The sequence below is a fragment of the Alternaria triticimaculans genome, assembly GCF_023758025.1.
Source record: "Alternaria triticimaculans strain BMP 0046 chromosome Unknown scaffold_1, whole genome shotgun sequence".
NCBI classification, from domain to species: domain Eukaryota; kingdom Fungi; phylum Ascomycota; class Dothideomycetes; order Pleosporales; family Pleosporaceae; genus Alternaria; species Alternaria triticimaculans.
The window spans coordinates 4381080-4406107 of NW_026055958.1; the positions used below are offsets into that span (position 1 = coordinate 4381080).

The following is a 25028-nucleotide window of genomic DNA, read 5'->3' on the forward strand; positions in this document are numbered from 1 at the left end:
ACATACAAGCTTTCTGAGATGAGAATGGGTCATATGCGCGACGTCAAGACGAATGAGCCTATCGCCGACTTTCCATTACGAGCAAAAGACTTCCGCAATCTGGATTGTACGTTTGTCCCTGCATGGAACGTTTATTTTTTTCCCACGCTGATCAATGTTGATATAGCCTTCGAGTGTGAACGTATCGCAAATGCGTTGGGAAGGGTGGAGAATTTAGGTGAAATTGGAGAGAGGCAGCAAACAGTCATCCACTTGGTCGGACTCGATACTGCCGCCGTTTACCACTGGGTGTAGTCGCCACTTAAATAATAAACTGTAATTCTGTTGTAGGGCGGTCGGTAGAAGACTATCGTCGTAGCTTTGGCGTGGGAGACGAGGCTGGGTCGGTGGTACGCGTATCATAGTGACATGTTGATCATATCGTTAGAGTCAAGAGTGTACGTCGACGTGTAATTCACGGTGTTTGAGTCGACTGGACTCCAAAGAAGCAAATGGCTGATGCAGATTTCGTAGAGTTGATGAGACGTGCCGGCAAGAGAGCGGTCGGATGACAGTCAGCCGCATCGCTGACGTAATCAGCGTATTGTACGCGTCATTTCCAGCTCGCATCGCGCATGCTTGCACCTCGGTTCTCAACACTACGGGCAGACCTCGCAAAAACTCATTCGAACACTGTACGGTTGCGACGTTCAGCCAATGGTACAACACCTGTTGTAACACTCCTCAACCGTGGATGAGATTCCCATGATTTCGGGCGCTGATTAATGCGCGCCTGGAATGGGCGCGTTGAGCTTCCCGAGGTCACGCGTCACCGACGCGGCGCATTTCTTTACAGATCACGTACGACCAATAGTCATGACCTGAGTCCTTGGTCAGATATCCTCGACTTTACAGGTCTCCTTCTTCCAGAGAAACGAGATGTGAGCCACCTTGCAAACATACATCGCGCACTCACTACTGTTACCATGGTTATGCATCGATGCGTTCCAAGGTTACCACCTCAAACGCCTCCGGCAGATTAGCGTTGCAATGTACCCAACGATTTTAAGGTAGAGATCAGAGTCATTGCAATTTGATTAATGCGATGTGCGCGGATACATCAAGCTCATATGAGTCATCTCAAACAATGTAAGGCGTCCACTCAGTATACCTAGGTGCGTTGCTCAAAGGCTTCACTATGCATCGACGGCATACCCAACACCATGACGAGCGACGCATCTTCCACAGCGGAGAGTAGTTTCCATACCAAGGAAATGGCGACTGCGCTCGGAGAGATCAACCCCGACCCGCCTCGAAAGCCCCAGACTTCATCATCTCCTACCAAATCGAAGGCGACATCAGCACTTCGAGCGAAGCAAGAGACGCGCAAGTTCCGCGGGACTTCCACCCCCGATCCGGCGCTTGACATCGACATGGACGAGTTCACAACCTTCACACAGTACCTGCGATCATCGAAACGCGTTCTAGCCCTCGTGGGTGCTGGTTTGTCGGTTGCTTCGGGGCTTTCGACATTTCGCGGCGATGATAGAAGATGGAGAGGTATAGAACCTCAGGAGCTTTCGAATGTCGAGGCTCTGGTGCAAGACCCGGTGAAGGTATGGTGGTTCTTCAGCGATCGGATGAAGCGTGCACAAGAGGCAAACCCGAACCGGGGCCATATCGCGCTTGCGAGGCTCGCAAAGGAGAAGAGTGGGTTCTTCGCAATCAATCAAAACATTGATGGTAAGCAGACCTTTCAAGGCTACGGCCTGGAAGAATGTCGACTAACACAACCTAGGCCTGTGTCAACGAGCCGGCATACCCAACGAGCAGATTGCGCAAGTACACGGCACCCTGTTCGAGATGAAATGCAGCAAATACGCTTCAGACTCTATCGACCATTGCGACTACAATACGCCCGTCTCCTACCCTGCCACCGAGGCGCTCACGATCACATCTGACATCAGCGACGCGTCCGTCCCTCTGCCTTCTCTCGATCATACCCAGCTCCCTCATTGCCCACGGTGCGACAGCCTCATGCGACCGAGCGTCGTGCTCTTCGGTGAAAGCCTATCGAGCAACCTCACCGAGACTATACACACCTTCATCACCTCTGCGCCTTTCGACCTGTTGCTGGTAATCGGTACGAGTGGCGTCGTCCTTCCGGCGGCGATGTATATACCCAAGGCTCGGAATGCTGGTGCGAGGGTCGCATATTTCAATATGGAAGAGTATCATGACGAGCCTGGATGCGTTTGGGCGGGCGACTGGATGTTCAAAGGTGATGCCGCGGTCATGGTCCCTGAGCTCCTTAAAGGGATCGTGGGAAATGTCGGAAGTGTGTGATAGGAGTAAGTTGCCAATGCAGTTCTAGGTGAGACAGGTTCAACTCATATGAGGTCTCACTTGGAGAGGCTCGGTTGCTGAACAACGAATTGAACGTGGCAACTCATACATGGAAAAAGATTGGACAGGCCCGGAGCCTACATCAACGTTAGGTCTCCTACTTTGCATCAGCCTGCAGATCTGCTCAGTATTTTCCCCAGGTTGGCATGACACCGTAGCTGTTAATCTCACTTGGGGGTGGATATTGTGTTTGTTTGCTACTGGCGCACGTGCCATGTGCGACTGCCTACTTGGGCCACGCAGCTCTCCTGCTCTTACTCCGCGACGACGTCACTCGGGTACCTACTTGATGCAATTTTGCACTCACTCCCGTCTTCCTCTTTCGCGGCCCTGCAATGCGGAAGTAACCCCAAACGCCAATCGAACAGACGTACCTGAACGATCCTTTCGACGAGGCACAGAGTGCAGGCGTGCTCTACTGCGATTGCGACTGCTTCAACACTCTCCGCAGTCCTGAAAGCATTCAAGAAGGCTTTGTGCGATGTCGTCAGTGCAGCAGACAGCGCAGCGCGCCTGGACGCTACCGCCGGCGGTGTCAAATATCACCAATCCTCTCGCGGTCGCTCTGGCATTGTACCCAATACAAGAGGTAAGGCATACGTCTGTGAGCCTCTTGCTCTATGCGCCTTACTAATTCCGATCTGCAGGCCCTAGTCTCGCTCCTGGTACCGGAAAGGCTCGTCACTCTTACTCAGCTCTGCCAAACTGTTCATGGCCACATTCGCATGGACGATGCGAGCGCAAAAGCCAATCTTCTTTCCAAGACGCTGTGCTCCGGATTCGGTTCGTTCGTCAGAATGTCTACTCATTGCCCCTGTCCAGCGAAGACATTCCATCCTGTGATGGTTTGCTCGAAAGGTGGATTTGGAACAGAGTCACACCCGTGTGTGGGATGTGGTGTCAACACTTGCGACGAGTGCCGCATCCATGTTTTCTACAACTTCATGACAGACGATTCTGGGCTCGATCAGCGTCGATGGTGGGCAGGCTACTACTTCCTCAACCCCATGGCTGTTGCAGTATGTCCACCTAAGAACTCCGATGGCAGCGCCTGGCATCTACCTGTCAAGGAGATGCTACCTCGCCATGACCAGGGCCGCGTGCACATTCCCCTAGCGATCGGTGCTCTAGGCGATCCCGAGCCGATTGAGCCGATTCTCGATCTGAATTTGGGTACCCACCAGTTCATCAGTCCCCGTGGGCGTACACAATTCCCCTACTCTGGCAATAACATCGTTTCGTTCCTCAGCCTGACTGTCAACAAGCGCAAAGACCTCGCATGTCCTTCCTGTTACCTGGAACGCCAGAATCAAGGTGTGGCGCCTTGTTCCTGCACCCTACGGAAGCGCTTCCTAGACCGATGGTTGTGTATGCACTGCTATATCGAGGAAGTAAATGTTGATGAACAGCTCCGCCGTCATGTCGTGAAGGCAAACGAGGTCGGACAAGGCCACATACATGTGTGTGGCTGCGGAACGGAGTTCACACCAGATATCATGCCAAAAGTCATGTGCAACTGGTGCAAAGGCGAGATCGCAGAGCTCGAGCAGGGCACTGAGGATGACGTCACCAGTGAGAATGCCGAAGACAACAGCGAAGAAGAAGAGGAACTCGAGAACGGAGATGACGAGGAGGACCATTCGGCGGCTGACTTTGCGGGTCTGCCTCTGGACGAGTTTGGCTACACTGAGAACCGCGACGGGTCTCTTTCGGTGTACGTGAACGGCGAGTGCATCCGCGGAGAACGTTTGGGACGAGCTATGATCCGCCAGTGGAAGAGAATCCAGGGTGAGCACGTTGAATGTACTTGCTGTATCTGCGACGAGAAGGACTCCATGCATGCTCACGCCGGGGACGAATCAGGAGACGAGTACGAGGACGAGGACGAAGATGGTCACGATGACATTGACGATGATCTACCAGATCTGGAAGACGTCGAGTCAGCTGCTGGCTTCGAAGATCCATGGGGATTGGACTAAGAGTCCTGAGTCTACTGCACGCTTGTCCTGGTAGAATCACGCAGGGCACCACCGGTGAATGCGTGAACTTAGTCCCGTTCGGCAAGATACATACCAAGATGATCGCCGTATGCGATGTACATTTGCTTGTTGCGTCAAATTGTATGAATTCCCCGTGACCGCTCTTCCTCCGGAGAAGTCTCTAGCCTATCTACACACATAGCACCAAATCAAAGAAAGTATTCCAGTCGATACACCAAGAGTTGAGCCAGCGATAGCTTCATGTAGTCTGTCAGTCGAACACCCAGATGACCAGGTGACGAAACTGTTGGTTCCTCCCCGCAGCGCGCACGACCACTTGCTCGAAGTGGACCCCTGAAGCTTGCCGTAGTGTCGTGGCGTGAAGCTTGGCACTGACACATGGACCAGAACACTGTTCCTGATCGCTTCGTCGCCGCATCCCCATCATCACCTGCACCTCCTCACGTCCCAACATCGTCCAATTGCGGCTTTGCCACACCGACTTCCGTTCTGCCAAGATGTGTTCGTGAATCCGCGGATCTCGCCAGACCTGCCGGCGAGGTACCGATTTGCACGCGTCGCGACTGGATATATTCACCACGCGTAATGAACGTATAAAGACGTCAAGACACTTCGAGAGGGACCCAATACTTTCGAAATGACCGAATCATGGCGTTTCAGACGCGTATCGCGTTTCGAGATGGCAGTGACAGCGGTGAGTTGCAGTATCTTATCGGCGCGACTTCTGCCAAGACCTCTCGCCCGAAGAGAACTTTCGGACCATCGGTGAAATGCTCCAAGCACAGCGCATGACTGTGCGTCAATTCAATGGATAACACGTCCCGATTCCTACAGAGGCGCTCGGTCCGTCTACTCATAACCTGGTGATTTCCTCTTTTCTCTTTGCAAACAACTTTGTCATTGTATTATATCCACGACCTCCCAGATTGGCGTACCAAGTTTGACCGGACGCAACTGCCACAACCCTTATTCTTGTTACATCACTTTGACTCGGCGTACATGCGCCTACCAATTTAAGGTCGCAGTTCTTCTCCGGTAGCCTGGTTGCATCCGCACACATAATTACGGACGTCAACAGCAGAATAATGAAATATCTACCCACCTTTTCAGAAGACCGCAGCGCGCAGAGGACTTCCCTTAAAGACATAGCGCACGAAACAGTTGGCGAGACGTACATCGAAGAGGATCCATCGGTAGCAGAATGGTTCCGCGAATTCGTTCCCACCTCACATGGCGCCGCAGAGTATGTACGCGAACTGTTTCCGAGCGCACGGTGGCTAAGGCGGTATAACTTACATTGGCTGGCTGGAGATGCTATCGCTGGTATTTACAAAACACCTGGACCCCTTGCTGGCTATTGCTAAAGAAAATGAAGGTATCACGGTCGGTCTCGTCGTCGTTCCACAAGCCATGGCATATGCTTCGCTTGCGCGGCTGTCACCCGCCTTTGGTCTTTACACTACGTTTACAGGCGCGTGTTTATATTGGATCTTTGGTACATCTAGAGATATCGTCATCGGTGTAAGCTATTCATTTCACTATACCGTAATCAGCTAATCCAAGAATAGACGACAGCAGTTGGGTCATTACTGATTGGAAGCGCCGTCAGCAAAGTTGAAGCGGAACACCCAGGGGTGTATCAACCTCAGGAGATTGCACATGCGCTAAGCTTCCTTGCTGGCGCCATTATTCTCGTCTTCGGTATCCTTCGTCTCGGCTTCATCATCGAGTTCATCCCGTACATTCCCATCTCAGCATTCGTCACCTCGGCCAGTATTACTATCATCTCGACACAGCTGCCGACTTTGATGGGCATTACAGGGATCAACACACGTGAGTCTCCGTACAAGGTGTACGTCAACTTCTTGAAGGGCTTACCCACGGCAAGACTGGATGCGGCGATTGGTATCACATCCATCGTCCTCCTATACTTGATCAAGAACCTATGCGCTAAGATGGAGGTGCGACAACCTCGGAAGAAGAAGATGTGGTCTATGATCTCCTCGCTGCGTCTTACATTCACTATCTTGTTGTACACCCTTATCAGCTGGCTGGTACATAGGACGACACCTGCAGGCGAAGAGAAGTTCCGGATCGTAGGTCATATTGAGAAGGGTTTCAGCCATGCAGGTGTACCAAAGATGGACGGAAAGCTCTTCGGCTTGGTGGCTACGGAACTCCCGGCGATCATCATCATCCTCATCGTCGAACACATCGCCATCGCCAAGAACTTCGGACGCAAACACAACTATACCGTCATCCCTTCACAGGAGATGATCGCACAAGGCGCTGCCAACATACTGAGTCCTTTTGTGGGTGGTTATGTGTGTACAGGCTCTTTCGGCGCTTCTGCTGTTCTCTCCAAAGCTGCAGTGCGCACTCCGTTATCCGGCGTCTTCAGCGCAGTGGTCCTAGTGTTGGCATTGTATGCGCTCACAGCTGTCTTTTACTACATCCCGAACGCAGCGCTTGCTGGTCTGATCATACACTCCACCGTCGATTTGATCAAAGGACCAAAGGACTTGCACAAGTACTACCAGCTGTCGCCGTTCGAGCTATTTATCTGGGTTTGTGGTGTTGTCATCGCATTCTTCACCGACCTCGAGACGGCGATCTACATTACTGTTGGCCTCTCCTTTGCAATGCTGCTCGTCCGCATGGCAAAAAGCCCAGGCAAGTTCCGAGGTGCTGTTGAGGTGACGCGCATCGTGCGCGACGACCGCCCCTGCGATCAGTCCGTGTCGACATCAAGTGCGTCGCTGTCTTCACAACCAAACGGAGAACAGACGCATCGTGCTGTAGCTATGCAGGAAGCTCGGCAAGTGTATATGCCCTACGACGTCACAGACAACCACAACCCGAACATCACCGTAGAGCCAGCATACCCCGGCGTCTTCATCTATCGCTTCAGCGAGAACTTCAACTACATCAACCAAGCTTATCATGTTGACTACCTTAACTCTTACATTACCTCAAACACCCGCCGGACTCAAGCGGATGACGGTATCCGCGCATGCGATCGTTTATGGTGCGACGCGCCACCCACGGAGAAGCTCATCGAAGAGTCGTCATGTCTGCCCGTCTTGCGAGCCGTTGTTCTTGACTTCTCCACCGTCAATATTCTCGACATTACCAGCATCGACGGATTGAAGAGCTTACGCGAGACGCTTGATCGCCATGCAGCGCCCGGTTTGGTCGAATGGCACTTTGCTGGTGTTCACAACCGGTGGACACGCAAAGCGCTAGCCTTTGCAGGTTTCGGATTTCCTGCTGTCGTAACTGCAGAATACACAGGAACCTGGTGTCCAGCCTACACCGTGTCGGCAAGTCTCGCGGGCGCGACATGCGAAGAGGAAAAAGAAGTAGAAGCTGCACGAAGGAATATGGGAACCAGGGACGAAGAGCAGGGCAAGGACTCCACAGAAACAAATGCACTTGAGGTGCAGTTGTCTTCCACGAGTGAGAAGCAGAAGTTTTACCCGATTTACGGGGTTGATAGGCCGTTCTTCCATCTTGATCTTCACGACGCTGTTGACGCTGCGGTTCGCGATGCGAGGAAGGCTGATGAACACGAGGCGCGCACGAGTTGTACATCGACTGCATGGTCAGAGATGCCAGCGGCCCAAGAAGAAGCATAGATGTCTGCGTCGTCGTTTTTTCTTTTGACCCATCTCGGGTAATGGCATTTTGCATGTCGGGCGTATTAGCGTAATTGGTGTCTCGGTCTGGCGTAGCATCAGCATTTGCATCATCGGCGCTCAAGAATGGCTAGTATTTAGAAGCACAGAGTGTTCGTATCAATAATACATCTCCTCACTACCACAGCTTTCACAGACGACTGCACCTCCACTACCCGCATCATGAGCTATATCGCACCTGTCGGATACCTACTCTCGCTACCATAAGCTTCACTTCTCAAGACCCAAGTCATGATCTCATCCCGCGTCATGTTCCCCAAAGCATTTTTCATCACGTCCTTCTCAATGTTGTCCTGTACTTTTACAATGGCCAATTTCATCTGTAGATCGGTATACTTGACGCTGTATTCCGCTTCCAGGTCCGGCGTTGGAAAGGGTGCCATTGCTTCAATCTTGTCCATCTGCCTTTTGTAGGCAAGCATGAGTTCCGCGTAGCGGCGACGGGTGTGGGCGGCATTGTCTAGCAAAGGGAAGAATGTGTTTTGAGACATTAGATGGAATCGTATGTGTATGTGTGTGGATCTGTATGTCTAGCACAAGTTCGCCTCCTAGTTAAGAAGCTTATGTTCAGTGCACAACATAGGTGATACACTTTGATGACGTATATGAATATCTAGATCAGCCCATGGACGCTTGCTATGGTAGAAATAGTTTGACTACAAAGAAGGGTATGTGACAAACAGGGTTTCCTTTGCTCGTATGGCCTCGCTCATTGTTGTTCGACTACTTTCATTGAACTATGAGTGGATGCTAGTGTATAGTATGATATTAGAGCAGCTCCGATATACATCGTAAGCTGAACCCCTAACTTCCCCGTTACTGCTTCTCTACCTCCAATGGCGGGACCAATAGAAACTGAATTCCACCTCCTTGCCCTCTTCCATTTTCGTTTTGTATGCTTCCATCTGCAGATGTTGCTTCCGGGTAAGCCACTCATGACAGACGAAGTGTCGATGCAGACCACGAGGCGCGACAGAGCCAGCAGCCACGATGGCTTGGTCAATCAGATTGCCATCCAGATTGGGACGGTCCCCATCTGAAAGCTGTTCCGGCCAGGCACCCTCCTTGTCTTCGTCCTCCTCATTCGGTACGAAATCCTTCGCCCTTTCCTCTTCTTCAGTGGCCTTCTTAGACCCGGTCACCCGACCATCGCACCACTCGCATACAAGCCACGAATGTTGGTCCTGTGCATCGAATGAGCTCCCACATGGACATTCTCCTGGTTCATCTCCCGCCAGCATCTCCAACATTGCCGCACCACCAGGGTTAGCTTCGTTCTCCAGGTAGCATTCAATACACAGCCATCGATCGAGAAACCGCTTTCGAAGTGTGCACGTACACTGGTGCTTGACCTCCGTGGCTGAGCACGTCGTGCAGAGTCGCTTAAGACGACCTGCAGTAACCGAAAACAGCGGTCCAGCGACAGGCCTGAAACCGGAAGAGCAAAGTGAACTACCCTTGGTTCTGAGGAATAGAGTATCGCCAAGATTTTGATCAAGTAGATTGTCAATCGGTTCGGCTTGGGCCACTAGATTGGAGTCAAATGGTAAGCCGAGACGGCCACAGTCGTGCTGGGGTCGACCCTTGCCAGGCGGTAGCCTCCAGGGTGGCTGTTCTTCATCGTCTTCAGGTGGGTACCGGTAGATGGGATCGTTAGGCGGGAGAAGGCGAACGGGAGCGTTTTTCGTCATGATGTGGCCTCCCCACCACCTTAATCCGTGTGGTCCGTTATCCTCAGTCATGGAATGGTACGTCACATGTAACCTGCATTCATCGCAAGTGTTCATGCCACAAGTGACACATGGACGGCTTTCCATGTCTGGGTCATTGATCTCGCTGCCACACGATGCTTGCACGTGCCATTCTCCCTCGCTAGCGGGCTTGTGCGTGAGTTTGCGTTGTTGCACGCCAAATCCGGGACACAGTACCTTTGTACGGAGATTGGTACGGCTAGCGGCGCTTGAGAAGTCCAAGTTTGAGTACACCGTCTGTGAAGTTTGAGCTAGCCGGAGAACATCTTGGGGCCGAAGGTGCTCGACAAGACTAGAAAGAATAGTGTATTGGGTGGTGGCGTATAAAAATGGATTGTCCAAGCTGTTGGTGTTATGTAGCTGCCAGGCATGGTTCTGGGTGGCGTTATTGTCTCGACGTGGAATTCTAGATTTCTTTTTGGGTTTCTGAGATCCGTCAACGGCGGTGGCTGGGTGGTCATCTGGTAGTTGAGACATGTTTAGTTGAGCGACGGGGCGTAGAATAATTTGCGTCGACGGTGGGACTCATAATATACAGTTCGAGTGCCTTGTCGTGTTGTGTGAAATGCACGCTTTGTCACTTCACCTTGACCTTGCTGCCACATTATGCTGATTATAAACACGACACCTAGGTAATCCGTTGTGCATTTGGCAGTGTGTGCAGATAGGAAGTTCGGCGAGCGAGCGTGCGATGGTGAAAACATGTAGGGAAGGAATGCGCACAGAGCAGACGACAATGAATGGGGTTCTGTTGACTTCCAGCACGCAAAAGGAGGCTTAGCCTGGATTGGGCTTAGCTTTGGACCCTGGCCAATCGGCTCATCGGCATTACGTCACCACATGCGAATGCTCCTTCTTTCTTCTCTACATCACGAACATGACCAGACCTCGATTTCAGCATGCCAAAAGACGACATACCTGAATATTTGAACCGTACTTCACTTCCGACACCATCGCTCTCAATCTTGAGACTCACCTCACCAGCTTTATCGTACCCACCATCCGTCTGACAGTTCGTAACTCGTCCATTCTTCGGATAGCGTCCGGATCCGACCGCCTTTCATATATCTCCAGCTCCATCAAACGTACAAACTCATGATGCACCAACATTTCCAGACACGTGATGATTTCTTTCGCTTCCCGTTCAAGTCGATTGTTTACTGCTCTCAAATCCATGTTTGTCAAAGCCGTCACGGCACCAGCATGGAAGTCTTGAATGCACGATAACGAAGAAGCTCTTCCGGTGGATCTGGAGTTTTTGACGTGTGATCTATATCCGTTGATGCTGGTGGAAACGGTCCTGACCGACGAAGGAGGATAGCATAAGAAGGGATGTCCGACTAGGCCAACGAGGATGTCGCATACGTAGTCCACGCCGGCACGAAAGGCTTGCTGGTGTGTTAAAACTTCGCTCAGTTTGCTCCACTCTGGGCTCATGTATGTCATCTCGACAAGGCGAGGCTCTCTCCTCCGGTTCATTTCTTGCTTGTTCATCTGCTTCTGCTAGTCACTATCTTCGTACGAGCAATGCTGGGTTACCTAGGTAGTGATGTCTATGCCTGTTGTGCGTACTAAGTAAGATCTATGGTGAGTATTGAGCTATTAATGTATTAATTTAGAAGGCAAAGTTTGCTGTAATAGTCATGCTGCAACCCAATGGCATTCTGGAAGCATCCAGTGAGTCTACTGTACGCTCACTCAGTTAGATTGTGGTGTCGCAAAACGTGGAAAGCATTTTCACTGAGACGCCCAGTAGTCTGCAGCAGGGACTCTCAACGAACGTAGACTTTCCTTCAAGAAAATGTCTGCTTCAGCCGTATGTACTTGGGCATGAAACCTGTCGCAGATGATGAGCCTGGGGGTTCCAATGACCTTTACGAAATACAACATTACAACATTGCTCAACCCAGAAGCCACAGCACGCCTACGGCACTGGTAAATCACAATATCAGTATCACGGTCAATACGAGCGGAGACGCGGAGAAGAGACCATCGACCTTGTATCTTAGCGATGTACTTACTGCTACCTATAATTTTCGTTTGATCACGCGACTATGAGTGTTGATAAGACCGGCAGCTGCGCTGCGTGTAGTAGATTGGCCGTGACGACCTCGGGAGCCGGACAGGGGGCCCGAGCACACTTCCCACTTACTTACCTAGGTAGTCTTTGAACTTGCCGTGTCGCAACATCATCAATCCCTCCCCCAAGCTTGAAGAAATATTTAGCGCAAGGATCACGACTAAAGGGTCTGTTTGCGACTCCTGTTCGCGCACTGCTTCCCACTTTCCATCCCTATCATCTGTTCCACCCCGCCTCTTCGTTGCAGCACGAGAACAAGCTATGGGTTCTACTCAAGATGAAATCAACGATGCGATCAAAAATGGGACACTTGACGACATTAAGAGCTTTGCGGAGCTTCACAAGCGCAGACAAAACTTCGAGACACAACTGGAGCTGCTACCCGATATTCATCATCGTGGCCGACTCGCTTTCGACACTGCCATCGACGTAAACGTTCCGGAGTCGATCAAAGCAGGAGTTCCAGTAGTTTCCGTTCTGCAGCGGGTGCTCGATGCTATTGGAGCGCTTTACCACGAAAACACACGTCGCAATGCAGAGTCAGTCCCAGAACGCGAACGCACTACCGAGCACGAGTCTCTAGTGAAAGATGCGACACCCTCCCAGCGACCTGATAACCAAAACGAGCAGCCACGCGCCCAGTCACATGAGAGGGAAGAAGTCATAGAATCGAGAGAGCTATTAGACTTTGATGAGCCAGATAGCGCGGAAGAACAGTTCTACGAATCCGAGTCAGACTACGGAACGCCATCCAAAGGGAAAGGCAAGCTCAAGAGAGGCAGAAAGAAGACGAAAGACATCGAAGCCGCCAGAATTGCTATCGCGGTGGAAGCCAGGCAAAAGAGAATGCGCCTGACCCACGGCACGCCCAATAGCGACGCGAAGAATCCTAAGCGCCATCTCTTCGGTCTCAATTCTGAATTGGGAGACACGAGCGCTACGCTTTCACCGACACTCTCATCACCGACAGCCAAGAGCAGGAAAACGCAAAACAACCTAGCGGTATCTCCGCGTCTTCGCACTCGAAGCAGATTATCTGAGGTAGGTACGCCGCTCTTATCATCTAGCCCAACCAAACCAATGAACAAACAGCAAGCCGAGAGCACATCCAGCAAACCGCCAGCCTACCTACCATCTTTGGCGAGCGACAGCACGACTGCTACCGATCCACCAAGTCTCATCGTCAAACTCAAGACCCGTAAACCGTCTGCGCCCAACCCAGTACACGTCTCAGGACCCAATCACCACCCCAAGCGCAGACGTCCACCGAAACCATACAAGAGTGCGGAAGTTGTAGACTCAGATGACGAGGGCGAGGAAATGAAGGAAGAGGCCCCTGCCAAGAGTATCAAAGAGACAAAGCGAGCGACGCGCAAAGCTACCGGCAAGACTACGAGCAAGCTTAAGACGCTTGTATTTGGCAGAAAGGAAGCAGAGACAGCGGATCGAGACGACGCCGTCGATGTCGAAATGGCCAACCCGGAACCCATCTCAAGGAACGGTACGACGCGCGAGACCCGGCAGACGCGAAGCGGAATGACCACACGAGGAAAGCAACCTACTAACCTCTCCAAGGCCAAGCAAGACGCAAACAAGCCCAAACCACCAGCACCGTCAGTCAAGAAGATGCGGGAAAAGGCTCCAGTAGCTCCACAGCCAAAGCGGAATACTACAACACGGCCGCGAAGAGGTGCCATGTCCTCACCCTTTGAGTTGTTCGAGCCACCTCCCGCAGAAACCGCTATGCCCGCAGAAGAGAATGTCTTCTCGGACACGTGGTCTGACACCGCCGTAGTACCAAACAATCCCTCGCCTCCGCTCATCGCTCATTCACCTGTTTCACGCCCGAAATCTCCATCATCTCCCTCGAAAACCGACACGCCATCTATTACCTCTCCAACAACCCCAAGCACAACCACTTTCGCACCCCAAACCTTCGCACCATTCCCCCCACTGACCCCCCGCGACCTCACCCCCTTCACCCGCGGCGCGCGCATCGCGCTCGAAAACATCCTCTCAGATCACCAATCCGAGCCGCTAACCAGTCTCATCGACCTAATCGAAGAGCTAGACGACACACGGCCCATCGTAAACGATTGGGAACATGTCACGGTGATGAAGGGCGGGTGTTGGGTGTACCAGGTCATGAGAGATGTGTGGGAGGAGGTCGTGGATGAGAGTGATGAGGAGGAGATGGAAGTGGATGTCAATATTGAGGAGGTTGTGGGGCGGGTTGGGGGGTGGGTTGATAGGGAGGTGGGGAGGTTAGGTGGGATTGAGGAGGGGGAGTAGGTTGGGGATGGGACAGGAAGAGGGATGGAGAGAGGGCTCGTGGAAGGGTGGTATCAGGGAGTGCGATATGGGAACAGGCAAGGGTCAGAACGGAAGGATGAACGAATTGATCATGATTGTTATACATTGTATGTGAAGGTTATTCAGTCCAGCTGAATATCTATATCGCATGATGTCTTGTTGCTTGGAGCGCTTCCTTATTGGGCTGCATGTCACGCATCTGCCTTCCGGCTATCAGCTTATAATCACATCTCCTTTACATAGTCCAAGCTAGCCATCCCGGTCTTGGCCTTCGCTGAGTTTGCGTATCCAGCACGATACGTTAATTCTTCCCAAGGTCTGTTCGGAGCCGACCGCTGGCGTCCATGGAGAACTCTAGACTTCTAGCACAGGCTGGACGTCACAAAGTTGCCCGAAGTGCAAGGACCACCCCGGGCGACTCAGGATCCCTGGGGTGAAATTTTGATTCTGGCCCCCAGAGAATCTTACTCATGCAGTTGATCTGATTCAGCTGCCACCGGACGAATCTGCTGGTAAGATCGACAAGATCGGCATGCGAGAACCTTTCGTACGCGAATGCCAAGCCGGGAAATGATCCTTCCAATGCGAGAAAGGGTGCGTCAGATCTTCAGACATCGAGATGACAGCCGACCGGGTTGATGTCCGCTCTGAATCGCGTAGTATGTGTCTTCGTACTCCAATGCAGATAAGCCAGGACCTAGTGTGTTTAATGCTCTGGTTTGATGGTCGCACATTGACTGCGCGCTCAGTAGGTTTGCTGTAGTTGCGGTGGACGGAAAAGTTGGTGACTCTGTTCAATCATCATCTCGATGTTCTTGGCCTCATTCATTTCAAAGTCGTGCATCAGCTCCATCTGTTGTTGCTGATTGAGCCCAGTACCCCTGGCATCCTGACTCCAGGCCGGGTTGAGATAGTCTGCCATTTCGTAGCCTTGGTTCGCTGCGTACGCCTCGTTATAGAAAGGCGATGAAGCCATCTGCATATTTGTCATGTTGTAGTTGTCTTGAGGCGGCATCGTGAACGTTGGGTTCCATGTAGGTAACTCGGCAAAGGTAGTGGGTAGCGGCGCGAATTGACCTGTAGGTGCGTAGCTGTAGGAGGGTATATTGTTGTCCATTGTGGTCTTCGGGCTCAGCTCGTTGTATGCCAATGATGGGGGCTGCTGAGGCGACGTCTGCAGTCCAGCCTGTTGTGTCGGTGCGCTTGAGAACGGGTTGGGAGGATTCGAGAGGCCGTTGCCAAGGTTGAAGAGTTGCTGGTTGTGTTCCGGTAAGTAGCCGAAAGGTCCAGGTCCTGGTACCTTGTCAGAAGGCGTGCGAACCGATGCGGTAGACGCCGTTGCTGGACTTGTGGTTCGTGACCGATTAATGCCATCTACTATGTTGCCTGTACCTACGGATGCAGTGTCGGAAGGTGAACTGGCTGAGATGGGAACGTCGCCATCCTTGTCGAAGATCCTCATGCAGGCTTGGATCAAGTTGTAGTAAAGACCAATGGCGGACTCAACACCAGGCCATCGCTCGGAAGCCTGCCTGATCGACTCCATAGCCACTTTCAAGTGACCCTCGACCTCTTCGCGGCTATGACGTCTCCGCACCTCGGAGTATGACAATGTCCAAAGCATAGTGTTGATGCACATGAAGATAGCTTGTGTGAAGATCCAGGTAACGTCGACGCTCTTTGTCTCGATCTGCTTCATAGTCATGTAGATGTTGTACTGGCAAGCGTCGTAGCAGCGGATGGCGGCGTCCAGGGACGGGCGAGGTACTTGTGGAGAAGGACGGTACATGAAGACGACCATGGTATTGTATCGACCGATGAACCTAGTCGGATTAGTTGAGGTACTTTACATGCAAAGAGACATACTCACCAGACCTTGTTAAGCCCTGATCCACCATCCATCTCAGGGCTTGTGTCTCTCCAAGCTTCTATCTTCGTCTGCATCTGAGCGAACCAAGGGTGTTGGTCATCCTTTGGTTCGGGCTTCTTCCTCTGGTACAGCATCTTGCGTATCTCGAGTTGAAGCAGACGCATTTTGTAGAAATGTATGCCGATCCACTTCTTGAGCGATGCTTGTGGTGCGGGTTTGATGCCTTCCCTGGTAATGTAGACATCGTCGACGAGCTCGCCGAAGTTGACATCGATGTGTTCCCGCCGTGTCGCGAAATGTGCGGGTCGTCCAAGACTATGCGACAAGCCGTAATCCATGGTAAGTATACTCCAGAACAACCGGCGGCGCATGTCGACTTCGAGAGGGTCTGCCTGACGTCCACCAGAGCCCATGCTGATTGTCTTCTCCTCGTGTAGGCCCAAGGCTTGACACAATCGTACGCCAAGACCTATTATGTAGTAGACTGCGGTCCTCGTTGGTGTCAGGAGCGAATAGCCTGCGACTAGGCCAAAACATTGCAGGGTCTTGAGGTTCATAGGCTTGATGGCGGCTTCGAAGTGTTTCAGGGCGGCGAGATAGTAGCTGTCGGCGAGACCTGCATACTGCGTGTCCATCTTCTGCAGGCTGATGGCGATGACCATGCGCAGACAGTAGTTCTGGTAAGGATCCGTGGAGCCGTTGTAGACCTCATCAACATCTTTGGTGAAGGTTGGTTCGTGGAAGATGGGGTACATGGGGTGCACTAGTCAAGTCAGTTGATGTCGGAGTTGCAAGGAGACAGCCTTACGCGCCTTTGCAGTAGAAGAGCTCTACCAGTAGGTTGGTGAGGTCTCTGTTGGGCAGTTCTTCGGCCGCGACATCGCTGACCATCGGGTAGATCTTGGAGGTGGGTCGCTGATCTTCCTGGGCGAAGGTGTCCTTGATGTTCTTCGCCTCGGCATGTGGCACGATCTCAGAGATGCTCTTTGACTCGGTGAACTGCTTCGCCAGCTGCATCACCAGCCGGGTGATGGTGATACCGCTGGAAGGCCCTAGGAATTTGGACTCGTCGGAGTCCTGAACACGCACCGTGGCTGCCCCACGCATCACATCTTCAGGGTCCGGCTCCACGTCGTCCCGTTCGAGATCAGCCAGCTGCTTCTCCAGGTCGCGCACCTTCTGCTGCAGGTGCACGACATAGTTCCGGGGTATTTTGCGTCCCTTGGTGGGGTCATAGTATTCGCAGTGGGAATTGGTGCGCTCGCATGGCCCGCATCGAGGGAGTCCGGGGTCGCATCTCGTCTTGCGCTGGGCTCTGGTCAGTGGACATTACGTAGCCAGCCGTGCCCGGGATGATGCTTACCGTCCGACAACGACAGCAGGCTGTCAGAGTGTGGGCGATGCGACTCTGGCCGGTGGTGGTGGTGCCTTCCTCAGGCGGGTGCGGGGCCCCTTCCGTCTTGGTGTGTGTCGCAGTCGCGACTTCCATCGCTCGTCTCTCACCACGGGCGGAGGAGGACGAGGGAGCTGGCTTATGATGCGCCTGGGATGTGGGGGAGATCGACGCGCACGTCCATGCCCGGGAGGTTTGTCGCGCTGGCAAGGTCTGGTCCTGCGCCCTCAGTCCGTGAGGCCGTCGAGATGGCGATGTGGGAGCGAGTTCCTGAATACGGTAGCGGTGCCTGGGTCGAGGAGCAGCCGAGCAATACCACCGGAGTGTCGTCCGGTGGGTGTATCTTTAACCAGGAAGAAGGAACGAAGCGCGACGTCGACTGGGCCACAAAAAACGCCTGCGCATTACCGAGCGTCCCCAATCAGACGGCGCCAAAAGGAAGTCGAAGCATGACACGCCCCCGTCGCTGGTGCGGCGCAGGCTGATGGTGACAGGCCCGGCCTCTGTCCAAACTCTGGGAGCCGAAGAAAGACGTGCAGCGTGGGCATCAAGCGCGACCGGGCCCATGATAGGCTGCCTCCTGGAATTGGGCCTCGAACGCTCGGCCAAGCACACGTCTATCCTCATCCCGTCGCTCGCAACCGCGTCACACCCGTCCCTTTCAGCATCGCTTTCTCCCTGGCCGACTCAGCGGGGCAACACCGCCGTCCGCCGCTTCTCCATTCGGCCACAGAGCCGCGGCATTACGAAGTCTAGGGTACCGCGAGCCCGCTACGCCACCCGTCAACCCGCTGTTCAACACCACGAGAGCGCCAAACCACCAAATACATCGCGTGTTGTACCGCCTTTTTGGCAAGGCTGTCCGCGGACCTGATTCTTTGCATCGTTGCGCTAGACCCCCAACGTGCATTGCACCGAGCTGGTAAGTGCCGTCCCGTCTATATCGATCGTCAGGCCAAGGGCTTTCCATCTCCGTACCGCCTTTGAACATGTAGTCTACAGCGATACTCATACATCGTGCCTAGTGCCATCTCATTTGATTCCGCTTTCCTTTTTTATGCCAGTTCTCGTCTGAACCCTTCCGCACTGTAATTCGCCCATCGTCAGGTGACCACGCGATGCATACTTACTTGTCCTAAGATTGAAGGAACATGGTGCTGGAAACGCCGCTGCTCCGGGTGAGCAGACCCGTGGCTGCTTGTTCGCGATGTCGAGCCGCAAAAGTCAAGTGCGATGGAAAGCTGCCCGCATGCACCGCCTGTGAAAAGTCTAATCGGGCCTCTGAGTGCTCGAGCACGAACGATCAGTTTGCGCGCGGAAAAGAACGGAGCTATGTTGCTACATTGGAATCCAGAGTCGAGAAGCTCGAGAAGAAGATCCAGGAAGCACGGGCGAGGCGGAAGTCTTCAGGCGTTCTAATGCTAGACATGTCTGAAAACTCGACCCCGCGTAGAGCGTCTGCCGATACCATAAAAGCAACTAGACCCATCAGCAAAAGAGCTGCACGACGGAAGGAAGCATCAGAGATTGATGACCTGGTGTCAGATTTCGGTCTTCTGTGAGTGCGCCATATCCACCTTAATGTGCTGCACTAACCCACCAAGTGCTGTGAATGCCACTGCGAGAGACTTCTATGGCTTCACAACAGAAATGTCTTACGCCCGCCTGATCCGATCGGCGAGTGCAAAAGAGCCACTACCCGCAGACCTGATCAAAGCACTACCTCCAAAGTATGCAGCAACGCCACTGATTCAGCACTACTTGAACAACATCTTCACTCTTTGGCCAGTCTTTGAGGAGGCTACCCTATACTCCTCCGTGGATGCCGTCTACCAGCAAGGTGACAATGCAAAACCTTGGGATCGGTGGAGCGTGCGCATGGTGTTGGCCATCGCATGTCTTTCCCAGTCCGAGTCGAGAGGTGACACCCACTACTCTGATGCCGTCGGACACATGAATGCTGCGTTAGAAAACGCTGAAGACGTGTTACATCCGGGCTACGTTTCTAGCATTCAAGCTTTGATACTCTGGACCATCTATGCTACTATGGACCCGCATCACTTCGATAGCTGGACACTAGTGGGCGCAGCTTCCAGAGCGATGGTCGATCTTGGTATACATCAAGATCCATCTAAGAATGTTGCAATGTCAAGAGCAAAGCTAGAGATCAGGAGAAGAGTGTACTGGTGCGTATACTCTCTAGACAGGTAAGGCCGCACCTCATTCTCTCTCCATCTCTGCTGGGCTAACCACATGGTAGATCAACATCGCTCGTCCAGACTCGCGCCTTTTCATTCTCAGACGAGGCTGCACACGTCGGCTTTCCATTTTACAACGCCTCAGTATCACCAAAATTTGCCTCGCCTACATCTCAGGTCTTCCAACAGTCTTTCGACACCGCGGTTGATCTCTTTAGGATACGAGAGATACAATCCGAGTGGTACATGGATCTCTTTCAATCTGGTCGCGAGCCTTGGCAAGAACCCTACCAATACATCTGGAAGCAATATAACAGGATGTCAGAGTGGTTCCAGGATATGCCGCAGAGCACTTTGCCCGCCGTAAAGTCCTTCTTCGAGCTCGAACTTCTTTACAGCTATGTTTACATTCTTTCACCAAGTCCACGGATACCCCACATCCACGAGTATGCGCAACGGCTGATCTTTGAACATTGCATCGCGTATGCTACAAACCTCTTGGCCGTATTGGACAAGCCGTCACACACGGTCAAACCTCCCGTCACCTTTTACGACGCTATGCGTGCGTATATGACAGGCCGGCAGTTTGTTGATGTTCTATCGCGCAACATGGAAATGATTCTTGACCCAAGACCGCCAGTACCACCAACCCCACTGGCCCCTCAAACGGAATCGGAAGATCCGCTCGCACCACCCGCGCAGATCAGTGCACCAACTTTCCCATCGCCACTGCTGCCAGAGGGGCAGACTTCGCCGTTGGATCCTACAAACCGGGCGATCAACGCTATCCACGACTACACATCTGTACTTTCTAAGTTCGGGTTGAGATTCGGTTTTACTCACTGGCGCGATCGCTTCCAACGAGAGTCGGCTGCTCTCTCCGCACAGCTCTACCAACGCCAGCAGACGTCACCACACACCTCACCTCCAGTACAGCAACTCCCACCGCCCGTTGATTATCCTCCGCAATGGTTATCAATGCCGTCTGTGTCGCCGCAAGCACCAAACCTGATGTACCCTGGTGGCCCAACAACACCACCCAGTCTCTTCCCACAATCCAGTCCTTTCGCGAGCTCAATGTCTTACACCGGCACTTCGTACGATGGATCTGGTCATAGTCCACAACCGCACGGTATGACCTTCGATGCGAGCCCAGGTCAGCAAACATGGGCTACACCGTCGCCGCAACCGGTACCTGAGTTGCCACAACTGTCCGGCGGTCAGAAGAGAAGAGCAATGGTCTATGGTCCAGGACTCCCGGCGCCGCATCAGGGACAAGGTCATAGCCCTGGTGCGTCGTCGATATCAGGGCAGGATAGCAATGGATGGGTGCAACAGGATCAGCAGCAACAGCAACAAGATCCAAACAGCTACTTCCAAGTACCGTCTCTACAGCAACAACATAGCAATTCGTGGACGCAGGATCCGTCGCAAGGGAATTGGGGGTGAAATCGCATATAGTATACAGCTCTATATAGTGCTTGATGCTTCGCAAGCTACATAAAGCAACGTCTAGTCATCCCAGCTGTTGTATTCCCGATCTTCCACTGGCGCGTCGCCATCTTCATCGATCACCGTGGTTGTGTCTTTCATAGTCGTAAAGCATAACAAGCTCTTTGTTTGTGATCGAATAGTATGTATGGCGTACAACTTGCCCGACGTTTCTACTTGATGGATCTGCTGCCAAGGGGTGAACTGGAACTTCGTTGCTCCATGATGTGTGATCATGTGTTGCCTGAACTCGGCCCCATTGCGGAAGATATCTTGGCTGCACGCCCGCAGTTGATGTGTATCTGCATGTTCTTCTAGGACTAGTTCATCAAGTCTAGATATGTGGTCCGACACCTCGCATCGGAGAGTGAATGAGCAAAGTCGACAACTGGTGACGGACATTTGAACAGTATTTTCCAGGGCTTTGTCGAACGGGATCTTGTAGAGCGAGTGCCAGTCGAGCAGATGACGACACGAGAATGTTGAGCAGTTGGGGTGTTCTCGAGCGGCAGAGTCGGCGTCGGGGAATTCGCGACCACATGATGAACAGTGGAATGGGCTTGTGCTTTTCGGGAGTCAGCGAAAAAAAGCAATACGTATTTTTGTAACGTACATTTTGAGCTTGGGTGCGCATCTTGGTAGTCTCTCAGGCCACCAGGCCGATCGACATATACCATTTCGCATGTGAAGGGCAACATGATCGAGTCGTTGCCGCCAGGTATCAAAGGTGTCGCCACAAAAGCCACAACGCAGAGAAGACGCTAACAAGAAAGGGTTGTCTATCTTCCATGCCGAGAGAATTTCCTTCGGTACCTTCTTTGTACCCGTGCCGTCGATATGATTCCTGTTCATGTGCTGCGATAACTGATCTTCTCGTACAAAGGTTCGGTCTTCCTTAGATTTCGTTGCGCAGCTGTCACAGTGGTGGTCCGTGATGTGGCTGATAAGAACGTCGAGATCCCCACAGATGAAGCACCACGGCAGTCGCATCACGGTTTTGACATCTAGGCCACATATCCAGTGGTAAGGACAGTGGTGGACTGCTTCTTCATGCCTTGTCCATGCGGACTTATTTAGAAAGCGCGAGTCGCATCCAGGCCAAGTACAAAAGTATCGACCGGCAGCAGGTGACGCAGTTTCAACCGTCTCAAAGGGCGCCTGTCGTATGTTGATTAACTATGACACGATAAGGCGTAAGGGCCTGGCTAGAAAAGATTATCCACTTACACTGGCTTCATTGTACAAACGTTCCCCTGTGTTCTTGCGGGCATCATCCAACGCCTCGGCGTATCGCCATTCAAAATCACGATCATAGAATTCTGGACCATCATCCAACGCTAATATAGAACGACGATGGGCCGGAGGTGGCGACGGCGGCGGTATCCAACGTTTACGCCCCCGACGGGATCCTCTTGAGTCTACTGAGATACGGCTGCCCGTGCTTCTGACGCTGGTGAAAGAGCCGGCTGAATGATCCGAGCCTGCGATACTCATAGAGCGAACTGGAGTTTGTTGCCTGGAAATTGAGTGTCGGAATCGGTGGGTTGATGAGTTTCGCCGCGTAGTCTGAGATGGTTCCTCGTAGATACATAGTCGCCCATTTTCTTGACAAAGGGTGCAGATTGGGACGTCTCCCGTGCAACGCGCCCTTCGATGTCTACAAGCGTTGCAGGCGCGGGTTGCCTTCTCTTGCGTTCTAGGTAGGCTTACAGGCGTTTCAGGACGGACTTCGACGGGTGAGGCATATTGCGAAGAGTCGTTTTGCAAGGCTGATTCGATTACTACCGCAGGGACCGGGTCTTGCGTCGTAGGTTGTGTTAGATATCTCTCAATAGAGCTTGCACTGGGTGCAGGCGAATGTCGATCATACTCCTTGGAGCTATTGCAAGATGCAATTGCTCCTGGCGATGGTCTTCGTTCGGTTGGATCATGATCTTCCTGGTTGTGTATGTCCGCTATCTTATTGATACCCACTATATGATTCACTTGAGATGTTGTTAGCGAAATACAGAAGAACTCCACTTTCGGAAAGGAGTAGCGCTTGCGGTTGATTTCCCTATGACACTGGGATAGGAATTGTCTTACCTTGCTCCGTCGTCTTGCGCGACCTCGCATTGTCGAACCAAGTCTTGATCACTCGAACAGTAAAGCCGGATCTTTTTGAGAGAGAACCGAGTTCGCCTTCCATAGGATAAGGGTTTCGGCTGAAATGGTCATCCAGCATCGCGCGTACTCCTTTGGAGATTTTGGCTCTCTTTGGCTTCGTGATGCCGGATGCGAACCGTTTCAAGGACCTGCGTAGATCGGCAGTTTTAGTTGATGGAGGAAAAGTGCGACGTGGTCTCTTCCCAGATGTTGTGGGAATGGCGGCAATCTCTTCATCATTCGTGGCTATGGTCTCCTTGACAGCCAAACTTGTGCCATCGCATGGAGCCGACCATAAGGGTAAGTCCCACTCGAAGTCCATATAGTCCAAGTTTAGTTCATCAGACTGTGCAGCTTCCAGGGAAGCTTCAGTCTGGTCAAGTCCAAAGTTAGAGTTTACGTGGTGCACGCCGCTCGAGGTAGCATCCGCGCCCAAGGCTTCCGTTTCCTGTAATAGAGCAGCAGAAAGCCATGATTCGTCAAAGGGTTGTAGCAACTCGGCATCGTACTGCGATAGAAAGTTGTCCGCAAAGTCAAGTGGGAGAACGTCGGTAGGAGCTTGCGCGTCAGTCTGGTGGCCCCAGTCTTGTGCCATTGAACATGGAATAAGGTTGCGCTGTGTTTAACGCACGATTGTAGCGTTTGAAATGCATGATGCGAGGTTTTGCGTTCTCGCGATAGCATGTAACGAGGCAGAGAAACAAGGTGAGCAGGCGACTGATTTTCGAGGTTAGGAGAGGCGGAGCAGGGGTATCGCCGTTGCCCAATCGGCTGAGGCCACCGCATCTCATGCAATGCAGCGCTAGGAAACAAGGCAAATGACGCGATAAGTGTGCAGCAGTCTCGCGTAGTCAGCATGTTCTTGTTTGCGCGCTCGTCTCGTGATGATCCGATTGCAATAACTTTGATAGTACATTAGGTGGTTAGGTATGTGATGACTGTGATTTGCCGACAACTAATTCTCAGCTAGTACGTCTCCATGTACACGCGTAGTCAGCAATAATGCAGAGGTGTGTGACGGAGTTGTCTAGACATAGGAACGCGAATGTGTATCGGTTACATACTGGAAACCTCTCACAATTTGTGTGTTCTAGCGATCATGCAGATTGAAGAGTAGAGTGTCTTTACAGAGCGATCGAGGGAAAGCATTTTGCGAATCCAGTATCCTGCATCAATTCATCCACACTCTATATTAACATGACTAAAAGCTCCTCAAAGAATGACAGGTTCACATAGCTAGCACGACTAGCCCACGGTCAGCCTTGTGTGACCAACCACGAGGATTTCGGCAGCCTGTCTTGCAGCGGTCCTCCTTTGATATGAGCCGCAACATGATTTTGCCTTTCCTCCTAATTGCGAAGAGACTCGTGGCAGAACCCGCACTTCAAGGACTCAGGAATGAAGTCAGGATTGTCCTGCTTCAATGCGGCAACAGAAAGCTTGGTGACTTTGATACCCGGATGTGAGCCCCTCATGTGGACTAAGAGCTGATCTTCGCGGTAAAAGATGCGTGATGCCGCATCCTTGTGAACGGTGTCGATTTCTTGGTCCAGGTTACAGACCCAGTGGTATGGCCAGTGATGTACGGTTGTTTCGTGACGATCCCATTCGGAACGGAATTGGAAATATTTGTCGCAGCTTGGCCAAGTGCAGTACCACGGACGTCCTTTCGGCTGTTTTGTAGTTGCAGAGCTCTTTCCTTTT

The 25028-nt window shown here is 52.3% G+C and overlaps 5 protein-coding genes across 5 annotated transcripts; 4 read left to right on the forward strand and 1 right to left on the reverse strand.

Moving 5' to 3' along the window:
* Positions 1 to 1202: 1202 nt before the first annotated feature.
* On the forward strand, positions 1203 to 4364 carry J4E78_001452 (uncharacterized protein; the record flags this gene model as incomplete). Its single annotated transcript, XM_049362111.1, has 4 exons — positions 1203 to 1722; positions 1778 to 2317; positions 2837 to 2985; positions 3033 to 4364. The coding sequence occupies 4 exons, from the start codon at positions 1203 to 1205 to the stop codon at positions 4362 to 4364; spliced, it is 2541 nt and encodes an 846-aa protein (XP_049227394.1).
* A 1106-nt stretch (positions 4365 to 5470) lies between these two features.
* J4E78_001453 (uncharacterized protein) lies at positions 5471 to 8023 on the forward strand (the record flags this gene model as incomplete). Its single annotated transcript, XM_049362112.1, has 3 exons — positions 5471 to 5708; positions 5761 to 5906; positions 5954 to 8023. 3 exons carry the CDS (start codon positions 5471 to 5473, stop codon positions 8021 to 8023), a joined length of 2454 nt encoding a protein of 817 aa, XP_049227395.1.
* Positions 8024 to 12175: 4152 nt separating this feature from the next.
* On the forward strand, positions 12176 to 14206 carry J4E78_001454 (uncharacterized protein; the record flags this gene model as incomplete). Its single annotated transcript, XM_049362113.1, has 1 exon — positions 12176 to 14206. The coding sequence occupies one exon, from the start codon at positions 12176 to 12178 to the stop codon at positions 14204 to 14206; it is 2031 nt and encodes a 676-aa protein (XP_049227396.1).
* Positions 14207 to 14972: 766 nt separating this feature from the next.
* On the reverse strand, positions 14973 to 17586 carry J4E78_001455 (uncharacterized protein; the record flags this gene model as incomplete). The annotated part of the gene is made up of 4 exons (XM_049362114.1): positions 14973 to 16050; positions 16098 to 16860; positions 16910 to 17405; positions 17461 to 17586. 4 exons carry the CDS (start codon positions 17584 to 17586, stop codon positions 14973 to 14975), a joined length of 2463 nt encoding a protein of 820 aa, XP_049227397.1.
* A 1331-nt stretch (positions 17587 to 18917) lies between these two features.
* J4E78_001456 (uncharacterized protein) lies at positions 18918 to 21137 on the forward strand (the record flags this gene model as incomplete). The annotated part of the gene is made up of 3 exons (XM_049362115.1): positions 18918 to 19048; positions 19095 to 19697; positions 19751 to 21137. 3 exons carry the CDS (start codon positions 18918 to 18920, stop codon positions 21135 to 21137), a joined length of 2121 nt encoding a protein of 706 aa, XP_049227398.1.
* Positions 21138 to 25028: the final 3891 nt, after the last annotated feature.